This window comes from Macaca thibetana, chromosome 3 (assembly GCF_024542745.1).
Source record: "Macaca thibetana thibetana isolate TM-01 chromosome 3, ASM2454274v1, whole genome shotgun sequence".
Classification (NCBI taxonomy): Eukaryota; Metazoa; Chordata; class Mammalia; order Primates; family Cercopithecidae; genus Macaca; species Macaca thibetana.
In genome coordinates, this window is record NC_065580.1 from 139,082,691 (window position 1) to 139,101,110 (window position 18,420).

Sequence of the window (18,420 nt, forward strand, 5' to 3'; positions counted from 1 at the left end):
CAAAGTCGCCCCAATTCCCATCACCTCTAGAAAAGCACTGCTAATATTTTCATGTATTTCAATTATGGACACTCAGGGATGTAATCAAATATGACAAGAGCATGGAAAATGGAAGATTCTTACTATTCCTTGGCTCATTTCCGCTCCTCAGATAGAGTTTGTTTGTATCTTTCTAAAATGTTTCTGCATGTACAGAAATACGACATCATATGTAACAGGCTAAAATGTAATATGAACAAATATGTAACATACTATAGCATAATATGAACTAATATGTAGCATATGATATGTAACAGGCGATAGTGTAATATAAGCAAACACATAACACACTATAGCATAATAGAAATTAACGTGTAACAACAGTGTACTATGAACCAACATGTAACAAGCTATACTGTAATATGAACTAATACGTAACATGCTATAGTGTAACATAAACTAATACGTAACACATTATAGGGTAATATGAACTAATACGTAACATACTAGAGCGTAATATGAACTAATGTGTAACACACTAAAGCGTAATGTGAACTAACACATAACAAACTAGTGTAATACAAACTAATATGTAACATGCTATAGTGTAATATGAACTAATACATAATGTACTATAGTGAAATGTGAACTAATGTAATATATTATAGTGTAACATGAACTAATATGTAACATGCTATAGCATAATGTGAATTAATATGTAACATACTATAGGGCAATATAAATTAATATGCCATATAGCATAGCAAAATATGAATGAAATATACTAAAGCATAGTATGATTTAATATGTAGCATACTATAGAGTAATAATGAAGCAATGTAATATACTGGCTAGTGAAACAGAAGGTTTTTTTGTTTTTGTTTTTGTTTTTTTGAGACAGAGTTTCGCTCTGTTGCCCAGGCTGGAGTGCAGTGGCAGGATCTCGGCTCACTGCAAGCTCCGCCTCCTGGGTTCACGCCATTCTCCTGCCTCCGCCTCCCGAGTAGCTGGGACTACAGGCGCCCACCACTAAGCCCGGCTAATTTTTTTTAAATTTTTTCGTAGAGATGGGGTTTCACTGTGTTAGCCAGGATGGTCTCGATCTCCTGACCTCGTGATCTGCCCGCCTCGGCCTCCCAAAGTGCTGGGATTACAGGCATGAGCCACCGCACCTGGCCAGAAGTATTTAATATCCTACAGTGTAATATAATCTCCCTGCCCTGTTCTTTTAATACAAAGGTGATCACAACACACATCACATTCTGGGGTCCCTTATTCACTTCTCTCCGCATTTTAGAAATGTTCTATTTCCAGCAAACATAGTTCTTCCTCATTCTTATTAAATAATTAACTTAATAAAGCCTCTATGGACACTCAGATTGTTTCTAGGTTTCTTACTACTGAACATTCCCTCAGTGATCATTGTGGAGATATTGTTGCATAATTTTGAGAGTGAATCTGTTGGATGAAATGCTAACAGAGGAATCACAATGGCCAAAGGGTATCTGCAATTTTTTTTTGGAGACAGGGTCTTGTTCTGTCACCCAGGCTGGAGTGCAGTGGCGTGATCTCGGCTCACTGCAACGTCTGCTCCTGAGTTCAAGCAATTCTCACCTCAGCCTCCCAAGAAGCTGGGATTACAGGTGTGCACCACGCCTGGCTGTTTTTCATATTTTTAGTAGAGATGGGGTTTCACCATGTTGGCCAGGTTGGTCTCGAACTCCTGGCCTCAAGTGATCCGCCTGCCTTAGCCTCCCAAAGTGCTGAAATTGCAGGCATGAGACACCTTGCCTGGCCACTTTTCTTGTTTTGATAGATACTGAAAAACTTCCCAACAAAAAACTTTCACCAATTTAAACTCCCACCAACAATATGTAAGTGTGTTTTCGTATACTCTGCCAACGCAAGATAAAATCAAATTTAAATTTTTACTGCTGAGTAAAGCTATGTTATTTCTCTTTGTATGAAATGCCTACTTATCTCCTTTGCCTATTTTTGTAGAGTGGATTTTGTTCTTATTAATTTTGAAGACCTCTTTGTATATAATGAAGATTAGCCTTTTTGTCTTACATGGTACAAATATTTCTTCTCCGTGTGTTATGTTTTTAAAATATTATTTGTTTTTAAGAATCTGTTTTAAGTTTTAGATAGTCACATTAATAAAAACAAATATGCACCCCAGTTTTCTTCCAGTATGTTTGTGAGAATAAAAAATTATAATATTTAAATCCTAGATCCATCAACAATTTTTTGGTATAAAGAATGAAGTCTGTAATCCCAGCACTTTGGGAAGCTAAGATGGGCAGGTCACTTGTGGTCAGGAGTTCAAGACCAGCCTGGCCAACATGGTGAAATCCTGTCTCTACTAAAAATACAAAAATTAGCTGGGCGTGATGTTGGGAACCTGTAACCCCAACCATTTGGGAGGCTGAGGCAGGAGAATTGCTTGAACCCAGGAGGTGGAGGTTGCAGTGAGCTGAGATCATGTTACTGCACTGTAGCCTAAGTGACAGAGTGAGACTTTGTCTCGAAACACACACACACACACACAATGAAGGAAATAAATTCTAGCTTCAGCCCTTCCCTCTAAGAATCAGTTATTGTGTATTTTAATATAGCTAATCCCTTTACCTAATTTGAAAAGCCAAGAGCTGGGCACAGTGACTTACGTCTGTAATCCTAGCACTTTGGGAGGTTAAGGCGGCGGATAACCTGAGGTCAGGAGTTCGAAACCAGCCTGAGCAACATGGTGAAACCCTGTCTCTACTAAAAAATTAGCCAGGCTTGGTGGCACACGCCTATAATCCCAGCTACTCAAGAGGCTGAAGCAGGAGAATCACTTCAGCCTGGGGCGGAGGGTTGCAGTGAGCCGAGATTGCGTGACTGCACTCCAGCCTGGGTGACAGAGCGAGACTCTGTCTCAAAAAAAAGAAAAGTCAACTTAATATTTAATTCCCATATATGATTATTTCCATATTGTGGTAATGCATGAGTTTGCTATAGGAAGACGTACAATCATACTGTACTATATATAATTTTGTATGATGTATGTTTTGACTTCATATTATACTGGATACACTTCTCACGTTACTATGAATTCTCCATAACTATTATTAATATTTTAATGGTGCTATAACATCCCAGTTAGGGATGGTCCTTCTTTTTACTAATCCATTTGTCCACGGCAGGGCCCTGAAATTGCTTGCATTTTCCCCCTTGATCACTCACTGGTGAGGAGTGCTTTCCTAAGAGGCATTTACTTAGGACCAAGTCCGTATCAATGGGGTCAAAGGTCTGCCCGTCTGTCTGAGCATTGACTCTGTGATGCGCACCCCTTTCTTGGAGTCTGCGCCCTGCCGCGCTCCCCCAGGGAAGATGGATGCGGCCTCCACCTGCAGAGTTGGGCGTGGCCCCAAGGGACTGAACTTGGTCCTGCAGCCAGGGCTCCAGGTGGCCATGACCGAGCAGATGGGGAGGCCAGGGCTGCAGAGGTGGCCAGGCGCCAGTCTGGAGTTGCAAAGTCCCACCTCTGGCCCTGATTAGCTGCAAAAGCTGTAGGAGGTACCTCACCCATGACCTGTTTCTCCCTCTATGAAATGAGATGGTCTACATTGCAGATCCATCCTGGGCAATTAGTGAGAGAATGTACTGAGAGCCTCCGGCCAAGTTCTGATGCAGGGAGGGCCCTGGGTGGGCGGGAGCTGGCAGTTCTCTTTTGTTTCATTTCTTTTTTTTTGAGACAGAGTTTCGCTCTGGTTGCCCAGGCTGGAATGCGATGGCGCGATCTCGGCTCACTGCAAATGTCCACCTCCCGGGTTCAAGCAATTCTCCGGCCTCAGCCTCCCAAGTAGCTGGGATTACAGGCATGCGCCACCACGCCCGGCTTATTTTGTATTTTTTTTTTTTTTAGCAGAGACAGGGTTTCACCGTGTTGGTCAGGCTGGTCTTGAACTCCTGACTTCAAGTGATCCACCCACCTCACCTTCCCAATGTGCTGAGATTACAGGTGTGAGCCACTGTGCCCAGCCTCTTTTCTTTTCTTTCTTTCTTTTTTTTTTTTGGAGACAAGATCTTGCTCTGTTACCCATGTTGGATTGCAGTGGCCTGATCATGGTTCACTGGAGCCTGGAACTCCTGACCTCAAGTAATCCTCCTGCCTCAGCTTCCTGAGTAGCTGGGACTATAGGCACAAGCTGACCTGCATGGCTCATTCATTCATTCATTCATTCATTCATTCATTCATGCCATGGAGATGGCATATCTCTATGTTGCTCAGGCTGGTCTCGAACTGCTAAGTTCAAGGGATCCTCCTGCCTCAGCCTCCTAAAGCACTGGGATTACAGATGTGAGCCACTGCGCCCGGCCAGTTTTCTTTCTGAATGAAGTCAGCTTAATGACATTCCCTAGAGGCCTTCATGATGCTGCAGGGCAGGCGAGCCCCAAAGGAAGGCTTGGCTGGCAAGGGCTCTGGGCTTTAGCCAGGAAGGAATTCAAGGGCGAGCCGGTGGAACAGCAGAAGAAGGCAGTTTTACGAAGGCGGCAGCGTTATAGCTCCGTGACTAGTCTCGCGGGATAGGACTGCCCCACAGGCCATGTGCTGACGGTAGTAGCTGAGGACAGTTTCGCACTCATATTTGTACCTACTTTTAATTACCAGTAGATTAAGAGGCAGTTTATACAGAAATTTCTAGGGAAGGGGTAGTAACTTTTGGGCTGGAAGATCATTGCCATGGAAAGGGGTGGTAACTCCTGGGTGTTGCCATGGCAATGGTAAACTGACATAGCACACTGGTGGGCATGTCTTATAGAAACCTGCTTCTCTCCAGGCCCTGTTTCAGCTAGTCTTCAATTTGGTCCAGTGTCTGAGCCTCACCTCCTAACTCAATGATGTTGCTACAGAGTCTGCCTTAGAAAAGTTCACCAAGGGCCGGGCACGGTGGCTCACGCCTGTAATCCTAGCACTTTGGGAGGCCGAGGTGGGCAGATCACGAAGTCAAGAGATCGAGACTATCCTGGCCAACATGGTGAAACCCCACCTCTACTAAAAATACAAAAATTAGCTGGGCGTGGTGGTGTGCACACCTGTAGTCCCAGCTTCTCAGGAGGCTGAGGCAGGAGAATCACTTGAACCTGGGAGGCAGAGGTTGCACCGAGCCAAGATTGTGACACTGCACTCAAGCCTGAGTGACAGAGTGAGACTCCATCTCGAAAAAAAAAACAAAACAAAAAAAACCAGGAAAAGTAAAAAGAAAAGCTCACCAAGTATCAGCATAGGAAGTCAACTGAAAATAAAACAAGATCCCATGCCAGCCACAGTCCCACTTGGCCCCTCACCTGTAATCACAAATTTCATGCTTCCTGTTGATGGATATATACATTTCTTCACACTAAAGTTAAAATTCAGTATCTTTTTTTTCCCCCCTTTTTTGCTTTACTTGATGGGAGCGGGTATAAAACTTAATATCTTAATTTAACCCGTGAGTTTAAAAAAACCCAATCTAGGCCAGGCATGGTGGCTCACACCTGTAATCACCTGAGGTCAGGAGTTCAAGACCAGCCTGGCCAACATGGTGAAACCCTGTGTGTACTAAAAATACAAAAGTTAGCCGGGCCTGGTGGTGGGTGCCTGTAATCCCAGCTACTTGGGAGGCTGAGGCAGAGGAATTGGTTGAACCCGGGAGGCGGAGGCTGCAGTGAGCCAAGATCGTGCCATTGCACTCCAGCCTGGGCAATGAGCGAAACTCTCTTAAAAAAAAAAAAAAAAAAAAAAAAAATCCGATCGATATGGTTGGGATCAGTAAGTTCAATAGTCCTTGTTGTTGTTACAAGGAATCTAACTTTCATTAACTCATCATGCTAGGGGAAAACCAACTCATTATTTGTGGGAAACGTTTTTGGTAATTGGTATTTAGAAATGTAAAACTCACATCAGTTACACAGGGCATTAACATATTTTACTGATCGTAGCTCCCTGATATGTAAGGTAATGAGAGGCAATACCAAAAAACCCACCGAGATTGTGTGTGTGTATGTGTGTAATATTAAATATCACATCAGAGAGTGTGTGTGTGTATGTGCATGTAATATTAAATATCAATTTGATTGAGGAGGCAGAAAGAGTTTAGCACTAGGCCAGGGCTTGTCCCCAGAGGCCACACACTGGGAATGGGCTTTCCTCTCTGGTCTCAGCCCAGGTGCAGCTGCCAGGTGCCACCTTGCTAACGACTCACGTCTTGAGCTTCACCTCTGCCCCTGCATGGCTTGGATACCCTCGGGCTCACTGGCTGCCTGACACCATCCACCAATTGGGAAAGGGAGATGCATTTTGCTCACAGAAACCTCACAAATGTAGAATATCTTTTTTTCTTTTTTGAGATGGAGTCTCACTCTGTTGCCCAGGCTGAGTGCCATGGTGTGATCTTGGCTCACTGCAACCTCTGCCTCCTGGGTTCAAGCGAGTGTCCTGCCTCAGCCTCCTAATTAGCTGCAATTACAAATGCGCGCCACCACACCCAGCTATTTTTTTTTTTTTTTTTTGTATTTTTTAGTAAAGACGGGGTTTCACTATGTGGGTCAGGCTGGTCTCGAACTCCTTACCTCATGATCCACCCACCTCGGCCTCCCAAAGTGCTCAGATTACAGGTGTGAGCCAGTGTGCCTGGCCAGAATATAATTTTTGAAACATTTTGCCCACAGCCTTTACAGATTTGGGGTTACAACCTGGGCTTATTTTGCAGATCCATTTATCAACGTGTCTTGTGATGTGAAGTTCAGGGGCAAATGCTATGTCAGTCTGTGTGTGCCTGTAAGCCATGCTCACCTCTCTTTTTCTGCAAAGTCATTCTGTAACTTCTGTTCCTTCTCAAGAGCTATGGTTTCGGCTTGGTTCTTCAGTGTCTGTTCATATTCTCGGATTTTCTCTTTAAGTGCTTTTATCGTAACCTCTGCAGAAAAGAAAAAAAAAACCTACAGTAAGAGAAGCACACAATTCCATATGGCTGTAGGTACAAGGCTCTCATAACCTGGTAGGATCGGTGTGTTTTAAACCTTAGCTCTTCAACTCTGACACAAAATCAATGGTTACGAGTCCCTTCGGAGACTTTTTACTCCCTAAATGTTAAATTGAACTTTAAACGTTTAGGCTGAGGAGGATCAATGGATTTCGCTGAAAAGAAGAGCTTTGGTTTCTCTAGTACCAGTCAAAGAAAAAAGGCGGGGGGAGGGGAGATGGAAATCAATGGTAAAATATCATATCATCTTATTGATGAGTCTTCAATTAGTCCTGTAACTGAGGGATGATTAATAAAGTTTTAGGTGGGTTTAAGTATTTTCTCAGAAAACAAAAAAGTTCATAATGGCGTGTGCATTTTGGAAGAAGCAATCGAAGTGGAGTCAAGAAAGTCTCCGGTACCCCATTCTCTATGACGTGATGTTTCACACTGCATGCCTGTATCAAACATCTCATGTACCCTATAAATATATACACCTACCATGTACCCACACAAATTACAAATAAATTTAAAAAAAAAAAGAAGAAAGTCTACAGGCCAAGCACAGTGGCTCACATCTGTAATCCCAGAACTTTGGGAGGCCGAGATGAGAGGATCCCTTGAGCCCAGGAGTTTGACGCCAACCCTAGAAACACAGCGAGCCCTGCCTCTACAAAAAGGGCAAGAATTAGCTGGATGTGGTGGCGCACACCTGCGCCCAGCTTAGGGACTCGGGAGGCTGAGGTGGGAGGATGTCTTGAACCCAGGAGTTTGAAGCTGCAGTGAGCTATAATTGTGCCACTGCACTCCGGTCTGGGTGACAGAGTGAGGGTGAGTGAGTGAGTGAGAGAGAGAGAGAGAGAGAGAAACAGAGAGAGAGAAATAGAGAAACAGAGAGAGAGAAATAGAGAAACAGAGAAAGAAAGAGAGGGAGACAGAAAAGGAAGAAAGGAAGAAAGGAAGGAAGGAAGGAAGGAAGGAAGGAAGGAAGGAAGGAAACAAACAAGCAAGCAAGCAAGACGGCCTGGCCCTGCAGCTCTGCTGGTTCACAAGTGACAAGAAACGCGCAGTGCTAGGTGGAGAAAGCATGGAAGGGACTGGGCTGGAAAGGACCTACCCTGGAGCGCCCTCCACTCTGGTGGTCGGGGGCTGTGTGTGCAGAGCAGAGGGTGCTGTAGCCTGGGGGAAGACGCTTTGGTGACTGGCATGTGGCCCGGAGAAGTCCTAGAGTGGGGTGTGAGCGCCAGGGAGGCGGGGCAGCGAGAGGCCCCTTGGAAGGCAGGGCTGTCTGGGGAAAGCCCAGGCCCAGGCAGCTCTGGTGAGTGGCTCCCATACCACCAACTGCAAGTTCACAGACATCGCTTCAACTGCCCAAACAGGGAACATCAAAGCGGACTTGATGAATGGAACAGACCTGTGGGTGGCTCTGGGGCAGGGCCGCTCCACCTGCGCCCTCCTCCAGACATGCCTATGCCACTCTGCATGCTGGATGCTTTGTGGAGAAGCACTGTGGCCCCAGCCCCCAGGAAAGGGGAGCTCTTAGGAATGGTTGCTCGCTGCTACAGATCCACCTCTTAGCGGGCGAGGCTCATTTTCTTTGTGCGCCCAGCACCGGCACAGACACGTGCTCAGGAAAGCACTATGGCATGAATGAATGAAGGAGCCGAGGCCGGGCAGAGCTGGGGGAGGGCCAGACAGGGTTTGTGGCAATGGAGCTCCCTCTGGTGCAGCAAGCGCACCTGCCAGGTGTGTAACTCACAGCCATTCCTGCTCTCTGACCTGCACAGACACGCGCTGGCCAGGGCGAAAGCACATTACCTGGGTGATTAACACCCATGCGGCTTAGTGCATAGAAGCGAAAGGCTTTTTTTTTTTTGAGGCGGAGTCTTGCTCAGTGGCCCAGGCTGGAGTGCAGTGGTGTGATCTCCGCTCACTGTAACCTCCGCTTCCTGGGTTCAAGCAATTCTCCTGCCTCAGCCTCCTGAGTAGCTGTGATTACAGGGACACACCACCATGCCTGGCTAATTTTTGTGTTAAAGGCTCTTTTGTTAAGAGAAGAGGTTGGCTTTTTTCATGAGGTGGGACCCAGAGTGCTTTCTTCAGAGAGGTGGAATTCCACCAACGATCACATTGGGGCACAGGAGAGGGGACCGGGCACCTTTCTGCCTTTTGGCTTGGCTGTTCAGAGCCTGGAAGAAATGCTCTGTGTACACAGTGGTTGGTGATACGTCTCTCTCAAGCCATACGGACGAGGCCAAAGTGAGGCAAGAACTGGACACTTCTAGAATGGACTCCAGACAGGTCAGCTCTGAAAAAGCCCCACTCTCATGTAAACATACAGCATTTTTACCTTTTTTAAATTGAGACAGAGACTCGCTCTGTCACCCAGGCTGGAGTGCAGTGGCGTGATCTTGGCCCACCGCAACCTCTGCCTCCCAGGTTCATGCAATTCTCATGCCTCAGTCTCCTGAATAGCTGCGATTACAGGTGTGTGCCATCACACCTGGCTAATTCTTGTATTTTTTAAGTAGAGACAGGGTTTCACCATGTTGGCCAGGCTGGTCTCAAACTTCTGATCTCAAATGATCTGCCCACCTCGGCCTCCCAAAGTGCTGGGATTATAGGCATAAGCCACCACACCCGGTCTCATTTTTGCCTTTAAGGACCAGCTGGAAGTGGCTGTACAGCACTTGGACCCTAACACTTGTTCCAGTGGGGCTCCTCATGACACATCACAGTGTGTGACCTCGTCAGTGTGCTGTGCCTGATGAGGTCTCTGCTTCATGAGGTCCCCTGGCCCCAGGTGAGTGCTCACGGACCAGCCTAACCTCATCTAGAGGCCACTTTATCCTAGAGCCTCTGGCCTTCTGGCCCAGGCTGCACCCCAGGCAGACACTGGGTGTCTCAGCAGGCCTCCCAGGCATGTGCAGGGGAGGAGGGGCCAGCATAACAGAGAGGGCTCTGAAGGGCTTGGCATTACCTGGGGCCTCCATTTACTCATCTTTGCAGGGTGGGTGGGCTGTGGCCCATGAGGCGGAAGTTCCCTCTTTGCTCTAACTTTTATCACGTGCCTGATGTAGTTTAGGTGTTTGTCTCCCTTAAATCTTGGGTTGAAATCTCATCTCCAATGTTGGAGGTGGGGCCAAGTGGGAGGTGTCTGGGTCATGGGGGCAAATCTCTCATGAATGGCTTGGTGGCCTCTCAATCACTGATAGTTGATTGTTAAGAAGTCTGGGGTCCCCCCACCTCTCTTGCCCTGTGGCATGCTCGCTCCCCTTTCCACCTTCTGCCATGAGTAAAAGCTTCCTGAGGACCCCCAGAAGCCAGGCAGATGCTGGCATTGTGCTTATACAGCCTGCAGAACCATGAGCCAAATAAACCTCTTTTCTTCATCAATTACCCAGCCTAAGGTATTTCTTTATTGCAACACACAAAGTACTCACACCATCTTTTTTTTTTTTTTTTTTTTTTTTTTTAAGAGATAGGGTCTTGTTATGTTGTCCAGGCTGGTTTCGAACTCCTGGCCTCAAGAGATCCTCCCACCTTGGTCTCCCAAAGTGCTGGGATGATAGGCATGAGCCATTGTGTGGGCCCCTGCTCTAACTTTTTAATCATTTATACTACTGCTATGATAATTACAAGAAGTGATGTGCACCGCCCACCTTCCCAAATTATGATCACTTTTATTCTGGGAAGGGGAGGAGAGGAAATGACATTTTTCTGGAGCTTGGGAAAACTTGTTATCCAAATAAAGGGGGGTAAATTTCTGGCAAAAACCACACTGCTGAATAACTAGCAGGTACTATTGAGAGCTAAATGCTGTGTGTATATATATACTTAACCCCACATCAACCCTACCTGGTAAGTATAAGAATTGCCTCCCAGGAGAAAGAGGCTTTTAGCAAAGTGAGATAATTTGCCCAAGGTCACATAGCTAGGTGGTGGCAACGAAAGGACTCAAACCAGGTCTGCCTGTCTGTCTGTCTCCAGGGCCGTTCTTTTTTAGAGATGGAGTCTTGCTCTGTTGCCCAGGCTGGAGTACAGTGATGTGATCTTAGCTCACTGCAACCTCTGCCTCCCAGGTTCAAGTGATTCTCCCGCCTCAGTCTCCTGAGTAGCTGGGATTACAGGCATGCCCCACCACGCCTGTAATTTCTGTATTTTTAGTACAGATGGGGTTTCGCCATGTTGGCCAGGCTGGTCTCGAACTCATGACCTCAAATGATCTGCCCACCTTGGTCTCCTTAAGTGCTGGGATTATAGGCGTGAGCCTCCACACCTGGCCTGGAGCTGTTCTTAAATCTTGGACTCTATAACTCACTGTGAAAAGCCTACCATATGAGACCTTTGGGGAGAGAACATCCACACCCAGCTTGGCTCCTGGTCAGCCCCTGTGCAAAGCCCTGGCCACTGGGAAGCTGGTCATTGAGGCACCAGTGATATAAGGAGAAGGGAAGGACAATCCTGCACAGTCCTTCAGGCCCAACCTGCACCACCCTCCCACAAAACAAAAGCAAACTTAAAAAAATAAAATAAGCCAGAAAGAGGCTGGGCACGGTGGTACACATGCCTGTAGTCCCAGCTACTCGGGAGGCTGAGGCAGGAGGATTGCTTGAGTTCAGGAGGTCAAGGTTGTTGCAGTGAGCATGATCGTGCAACTGCACTCCTGCCTGGGTGACAGGGTGAGACCCTGAATCTAAAATAAATAAATAAATAAATAAAAAATACCCACCAAACAAACCAGAGAGTGGATCTATCAAAATTAGATGCCAGAGGACAATGAAGGGGAAAAAAAATCCCAGGACACTCCCCTTTAGGGTAGCGCACCTATGAAAACTCGATGTGCAGATTTGCAGGTTACCTTTCACTGTAACACTGGAGTGATTCTGGCAAGAAATGCTTCCTACAGGGGAAGGTAATACGTTCCCTCACAGCAGTTCCAGCCCAGTAAGCCCAACGCCTCACTTTCTAGCGGGATAGGGCTTTCCCTTCTGGTCCTAAAGGCTCACCACTCTCTGCAAAGCCAGACAGAAGTGCGGTCTCGCTTCCCCAACTGCCTGTCACCTCATGCCCCCAAATTTCAGCAAGGAAGCCCTGCTGGCCTGAGGGCTTGAGTACCCTCATACCTACACTGCAGGGAGATGTTCTCAGAGGCCCTGGACACCGCTGCCCTCGCAGCCCATGCCTCTACCTCTGGCTCTTCACACATCCTCACAGATGCTTTCTGGATCATTCCCATGGACAATTCCTCTTCCCTGGTCTGTCTGCAGTGTTTTTAAAGCCAAAGGACGCTTTTAGAAGTCTTTGCCAATTCACTTCTTCTGTTGTTAAAGACCAGATCTTGCTCTGTCACCCAGACTGAGTGCAGGGTCACAATCATGGCTCACTGCAAGCTTGACCTCCTGGGATCAGGCAATCCTCCCGCCTCAGCCTCTCGAGTGACTGGGACCACGGGTGCGCACCACCATACCCAGGTAATTTTTGATGTTCTGTAGAGACAGGGTATTGCTAGGTTACCCAGGCTGGTCTCGAACTTCTGGCCTCAAGCAAGCCTCCCACCTTGGCCTCTCAAAGTGCTGGGATTACAGGTGTGAGCCACCGCACGTGGCCCCAATTAACTCTTTATTGCAGTCTCTACAAATAGTCAATGGAAGGCCACTGGGAATGGGCAGCCTCCCCTTTCAATTTAATTCCTTACCCACATTCCCAAACAAAAACAAACAGGACGAATTACTCTTCGGAGCTGGCTGAAAAACCTGCTGCTGCTGTCAGAGGGGGGCTGTGATTTTCCTTCAAGCCAAGGAAGCCAAGAGGCTCCCGGATTCTGAGTGCCTTGGATTTTAGGTATAGGACAGATTCCTTTGTTCTTCCCTGACGGGAAAAGCCAGGCAACCTTTGCCCTCTCTGTCTTGTTGACGGCTGGGCAAACACACCAAGAGGTTGTTTTCTTTCATTAAATTCCTAATGAATAGGCGATACTGACAAGGCAACAGCGGCGCTTAAGCATGCAGCCTTTAAGACGTGTCTGAAGCCTTAATGTATCCGCGGCAATTATTAAATGACTTACTGTGTATGACCCTTTGATCATGAGCTGGCTCTCTGACAGGTGTCGCCTGGAGGCAATGCGTCGGCCTTTCAAGAGGCAGACCCAATCACGTAATGATACAGGAAGAATTTTCAAAGAATCCTGATCGGTCTCATCAGAGGGCAATAAAATCTTACGTCGTTGTTGTGCAGAGGAAAAGTTTTACTTCAAAATAGCTCAGCACGATTATCATCTCTCTCTAACACTCAGATTCCTGCCCCACCCTGACTTTATGACGTGTATATTACAAGGAAGCTGGTCCCAAAAGTATGGGAAAAGCCAATTAAAATAAAAAGAAAAGAAGAGGAAAAAAAAAAAAAAAGAAGAAGAGAAAAGAAGAGAGAAGAGAAGACAAAGCAAAGAACGCATTTTCCACCAACCTTGATTTTTCACTTCGGCAAATTCCTTGTTGTATTCTTCCAGAGTTTCCCTAAGTTTCTGGTTCTCTGTTTCAATATCGTGCAGGCGCTGCACTTTGAGCTGGAGTTGCTGTCCGAGATCCAAAGCTGGTACGGGATCTGCACAACAGGAAAACAGCCATCACCCTACTCTGCCCCCAGAAAGGCCCCCTCCGCGGCGGTACACAGGCTCAGAGAGGGGCTCCCAGATATCAGCTCCAGTGGGATCCCCAGAGGCCACAGTCATGCCCCCGCAGCCAGCCCCCTTGCTGGATGGGAGAATTCTCCAGCGCTTTACAAAGGATGGACCCAGCCTAGGGTCCTGGAGGTGTGAAAACGGGGTGGGAACAGCCATGAGATTCACTGGTATTTGTCGATTACTCCTGCCTGGTGTGACACTTTCACGATTTTTATTCTTTGATGACATAAGTAGAGAAATACACCAGGCAGCAGCCCAGGAGATCAATCACATCCCCAGAGTTGCATGTGGAGGACGGACAAGTCCGTGGACAGGTGCCGGCATGTTTAAGGGTCCAGTGATTATGAAGCTGGAAGTAACACCTGATGCCTGAGAACGCCACACAGTTCACGGGACACTTTATGGAGATTTTTGTCTTTTGAGCCTTACAACGATCTTGAGAGAGGCCTCAGAAACTAAAGCCCAGGGAAGAGGAGTGACTCACCTGAGGTCACCCAGCTAGTTGGCTGGCATGGAGAATGCACACCTAAGTCTGTTAACTTAAAGTGATCATGCTTTTTTGTTTGAGACAGGGTCTCCCAGGCTGGAGTGCAGTGGCATGATCATGGCTCACTGCAGCCTCTGCCTCCTGGGCTCAAGCAATCCTCCCACCTCAGCCTCCCAAGTAGCTGGGACTACAGGTGCGCAGCAACATGCTGGGCTAATTTTTGTATTTTTTGTAAAGATAGGGTCTTCCTATGTTGCCTAGGCCAGTCTCAAACTCCTGGACTCAAGGGATCTGCCCACCTCAGCCTCCCAAACGATTATGGGCGTGAGCCACCCCACCCGGCCCTGAGTGACCATTCTTTACATCAAGGAAGGTCACTTGGTGAAGCAGAGGAAAGAAACACTTAGGCTTTATAAGAAGCCACCCTGTTTCATGACATGATCACTTTCCATCACGATCCTCCTTCACTAATGATGGGTGTTCAGAAGAGTCAGGGGTTAGTGGCTGGGGGTCCCAAGGCTGAAGACCCTTGCAGAGGCACAGCCGGTGACCCAGCATGGCCCTGTCGGAGGCCAGCTGGCCCGGAGGCCACCGCACTCCTGACAATAACAAAGTGCAGGGCAGCACGAGCTGAACAGCAGCCAGGCCAGCGATGGGGTCTTGCGGCCAATTCAAGGCCACATCTGCCATCAGATTCACTTGCAGAAAACTGGATTTTAATCCAAAGTCAGAAGTCACAGGACCTGGAATTTACAGTACAAACTCACGGCTCTCGCCTTTACTGTGAATTCAACAGGATGCAGAGACCTTAAATGTTCTTCCGCATCAGTGCGATTTTTAGTTTTCCTTCTGCTGCCTAAGAGGCAATTATATTCTGCCTGCTGGGTACCAGGGGCACACTTCCTTTGGAATTCTCAGGCTCCGTCAGAGTGGAAGAATACCCAAGTCCACGGGGCTTAGAAAGATTATTGAATGTATTTCTGGTATGGGCGCCAGCGTCACTTATGAGATGGTTGTAGAGATTTAGTCTCCAGTCGAAGAATGCCAAACACCATGCCCAACGGATCAACAAGAGTATATATTCAAGAGCTCACTTAATTTTCAAATGCCAGAGTCATTAATTTTTCAGACCACCCTAGGTTCCCGGAATCGAGGGCCAGGTCTACCATGCCTCGGTTAATGTATCCAGCGGGAGCCAGGGACTCTCTGGGATGCCAGCATCTTGGCAGAGTTTACAAAAGGCAGGCACTGGGATATGTTGGGCTCAACGTCAGCGGACCCTGGGTGCTGGGGTTTCGCAGTAACACAGTCCATCATGCAGAACCCTTGGCTGCTGGGCACTTACTCTGCACGTATACACAGTCTATAATTGCATCTCTTTCTGGCGCATGACTTTTCATTATTATTTTAATCAGCATTAAAATATTTATGTTAAATTTGACTCCAAAAGCTATTCTGGAGGCCGGCTGCAGTGGCTCATGCCTGTAATCCCAGCACTTTGGGAGGCCGAGGGTGGCCAAATCGTTTGAGCTCAGGAGTTCGAGACCAGTCAGGGTAACATGGTGAAAGCCTGTCTCTACAAAACAAAAACACAAAACCAGAAAACTAGCCAAGCATGGTGGTGCACACCTGTAGTGCCAGCTACTAGGGGGACTAAGGCAGAAGAATCGCTTGAGCCCTTGAGGTAGAGGTTGCACTGAGCTGTGATCGAGCCACTGCACTCCAGCCTGGGCAACAGAGCGAAATCCTGTCTTGGGGAAAAAAAAAAAAAAAAGCTATCTTGGGTAGATGGTTCTTTGTAAGCAGGAGTCGTGATAACACAAAAAACAGAATTACTGAAAACATTCCAGGTGCTGTTTGTAAAAAAAAAATTCTGTAACTTCTCTGAATACCTTCACCTTCTCAGCCTGCCCCTCTTCCCTACCTTCACGGCCTTGTGCTGGGCAAATGGTCTCAAGAAAGTGAACAGCCTGTTCACAGCCTCCTTTTACAAAACCACGACTTACACTTGACATAGAGGTCAGGGAAAAGGAGGTAAAGAGAGGAACCTTTGCTCACGTATAAAATTATATTAAGAGTTGCTCATGTAGGCTTTCTAGCACAAGTGCCAACAAATTATATCTTTAAAGAACAAAGCTAGTGTACTGCCTGCCCTCCCTAAAAGTTCTGTCAACAACATTTCCAGTCCATTCTTTTCAAAAGGCCAGGATCCCATTGTATCTGCTTCGAATTAAAAAATAGCTTCTCCCATGCGGTTAAGCAAGGAATCCAGTGACATATGAAAATGACACGCACATTATCAAGTGAGGAGGAGCCAGACCTTTACACCAATTTTCAAAGCCTTATACTGTAAATGAAAATTCAGGCCATCTCTTAATCGTTCACTATGGCATGTATATTTAGTCTGACACTATTAAAGGTTAATGCCTACGTAGCAAAGCTGGTCACAGACTAAAGGATCAGCTAAATGTTCAAACATCACTGTGCATTAAACTCCAAACTTTACTACAGTACATTTGAATGGCTAAATTCCTACAGCATATGAATATTGTTTTGGGATATGTAAGAGGCATTGCTAAAGAACTTCTTAGGCTTAATTTTTATTACTTGTATTAAAGGAACAGCTAATTACCGCATGACAATATAATGACTCCAGCATGTTTGGGCTAAAGACCAAAACAATGAATTTTGGCATGCCAAAACCCAACCTGTGTGTTAATCTACGGAAATCATAGCTTTTTGTCTCGTTAATGATTTCCAATGCCATTTAAACCCCACACAAGGATTGTCAGGTCTTATGCGAACGTCAGATGCCTCCGATCTTAGCAGCTCAATTAGGGAATTGTCTGGAGGAGGCAAAGAGGACACACCCATACATAAAACAGGAACACACAAAATCCGATAACCCCTGTCTTCCCAGCCTCCTCCTCCGATTCAACACGCTTTCCTGCCAGCTCCACCCACCCAATGCGACAATCTTGTAAAGTGTTTTACAATCATCTGATACTTAATTCCTAAAGCAATCTTGGAGGTATTATATAGCTTGTTATGCAACACAGGGCTCAAGGAACATAATTATTACAAACAACAATACTGTACATATTCAGCACCTTTTCCTAAGTGCATGCAACATTATCTCGTTAATTCCAGCCATCCCAGTCAGAGGCTGGTGGAGCTCGCTCTGCAATGTATGGGGTGATGCATCTCACCCAGGGAGGGAAGGAAGAAGGAAAGAAGCCGGCCAGGCAAATGAGTATGAAAAATTCTCAGTACGATTTCTGCTTACTGGCTGGGCACAGTGGCTCACGCCTGTAATCCCAGTACTTTGGGAGGCTGAAGAGCGAAGATTGTTTGAGCCCAGGACTTTGAGGCCAGCCTGGGCAACATAAGTGAGACCCTGTCTCTAGAAAAAATAAAAAAATTAGCTGGGCATGGTGGTGCACTCCTTGGGAAACTGAGGTGGGAGGATTACTTGAGCCTGGGAGGTGGAGGTTGCAGAGAGCTATGACCTTTTTTTTTTTTTTAGATAGGGTCTCACTCCAGCCTGGCGGACAGAGTGAGACCTTGTCTCAGGAAAAAAAAAAAAAAAAAAAAAAAAGGTTTCTGTTTCCTTAACCAGCAGCCAACGAAAATCTCTTTCAGTACTAATTTAACAAATATTTCCTAAGCAACTGAACCAACTAACTGCTCTGGGAAGGGCTCAGCCTCGTAGCAGAGAGAAGCCATGGATGTAGATGACAAACGCAAGGCAGGAGGCCAGATGAGTGGAAAAGCGCTCCTGGAGAAACTGGGAAAAGGAGTTCTTTTTTTCTTTTCTTGAGACGGAGTCTCACTGTGTCGCCCAGGCAGGAGTGCAGCAGTGCGATCTTGGCTCACTGCATCCTCCGCCTCCCGGGTTCAAGCGATTCTCCTGCCCCAGCCTCCCGAGTATCTGAGATTACAGGCGCACACCACCGTGCCAGGATAATTTTGTATTTTTAGTATAGACAGGGATTCACACTCCATTGCCCAGGCTGGTCTCGAACGCCTGGCCTCAAGCAATCTGCTCACCTCGGCCTCCCGAAGTGCTGGGATTACAGCCACGAGCCACCGTGCCCGGCCTAAATGCATTTTTGACTCGTGGTATTTTCAACTTACGATGTCTGGTAGGTTAGGGGCATTAAACATATTTTCGACTCGTGATGTTTTCAACTTGTGATGGGTTGACTGGAGCACAGCCCCACTGTGAGTGCGGAGCATTTGCGCTGCCGAGCATGAAGAGGAGAGGCACAGGGAGAGAGGGG

General features: G+C 46.8%; 3 protein-coding genes across 5 annotated transcripts in view; 1 reads left to right on the forward strand and 2 right to left on the reverse strand.

Annotated features, from left to right (window-relative positions):
* PRKRIP1 (PRKR interacting protein 1) overlaps positions 1-18,420 on the reverse strand; it is a 532,772-nt gene that overhangs the window by 282,286 nt on the left and 232,066 nt on the right. The gene's annotated exons all lie outside the window — the stretch shown is intronic.
* The window catches only part of IFT22 (intraflagellar transport 22), a 984,170-nt gene that overhangs the window by 172,474 nt on the left and 793,276 nt on the right, over positions 1-18,420 (forward strand). The window lies entirely within an intron of this gene.
* CUX1 (cut like homeobox 1) overlaps positions 1-18,420 on the reverse strand; it is a 1,083,765-nt gene that overhangs the window by 146,381 nt on the left and 918,964 nt on the right. The window contains 2 exon segments of the mRNA XM_050783609.1: positions 6,800-6,923; positions 13,434-13,571. Of these exon segments, the coding sequence (XP_050639566.1) occupies positions 6,800-6,923; positions 13,434-13,571 (262 nt within the window).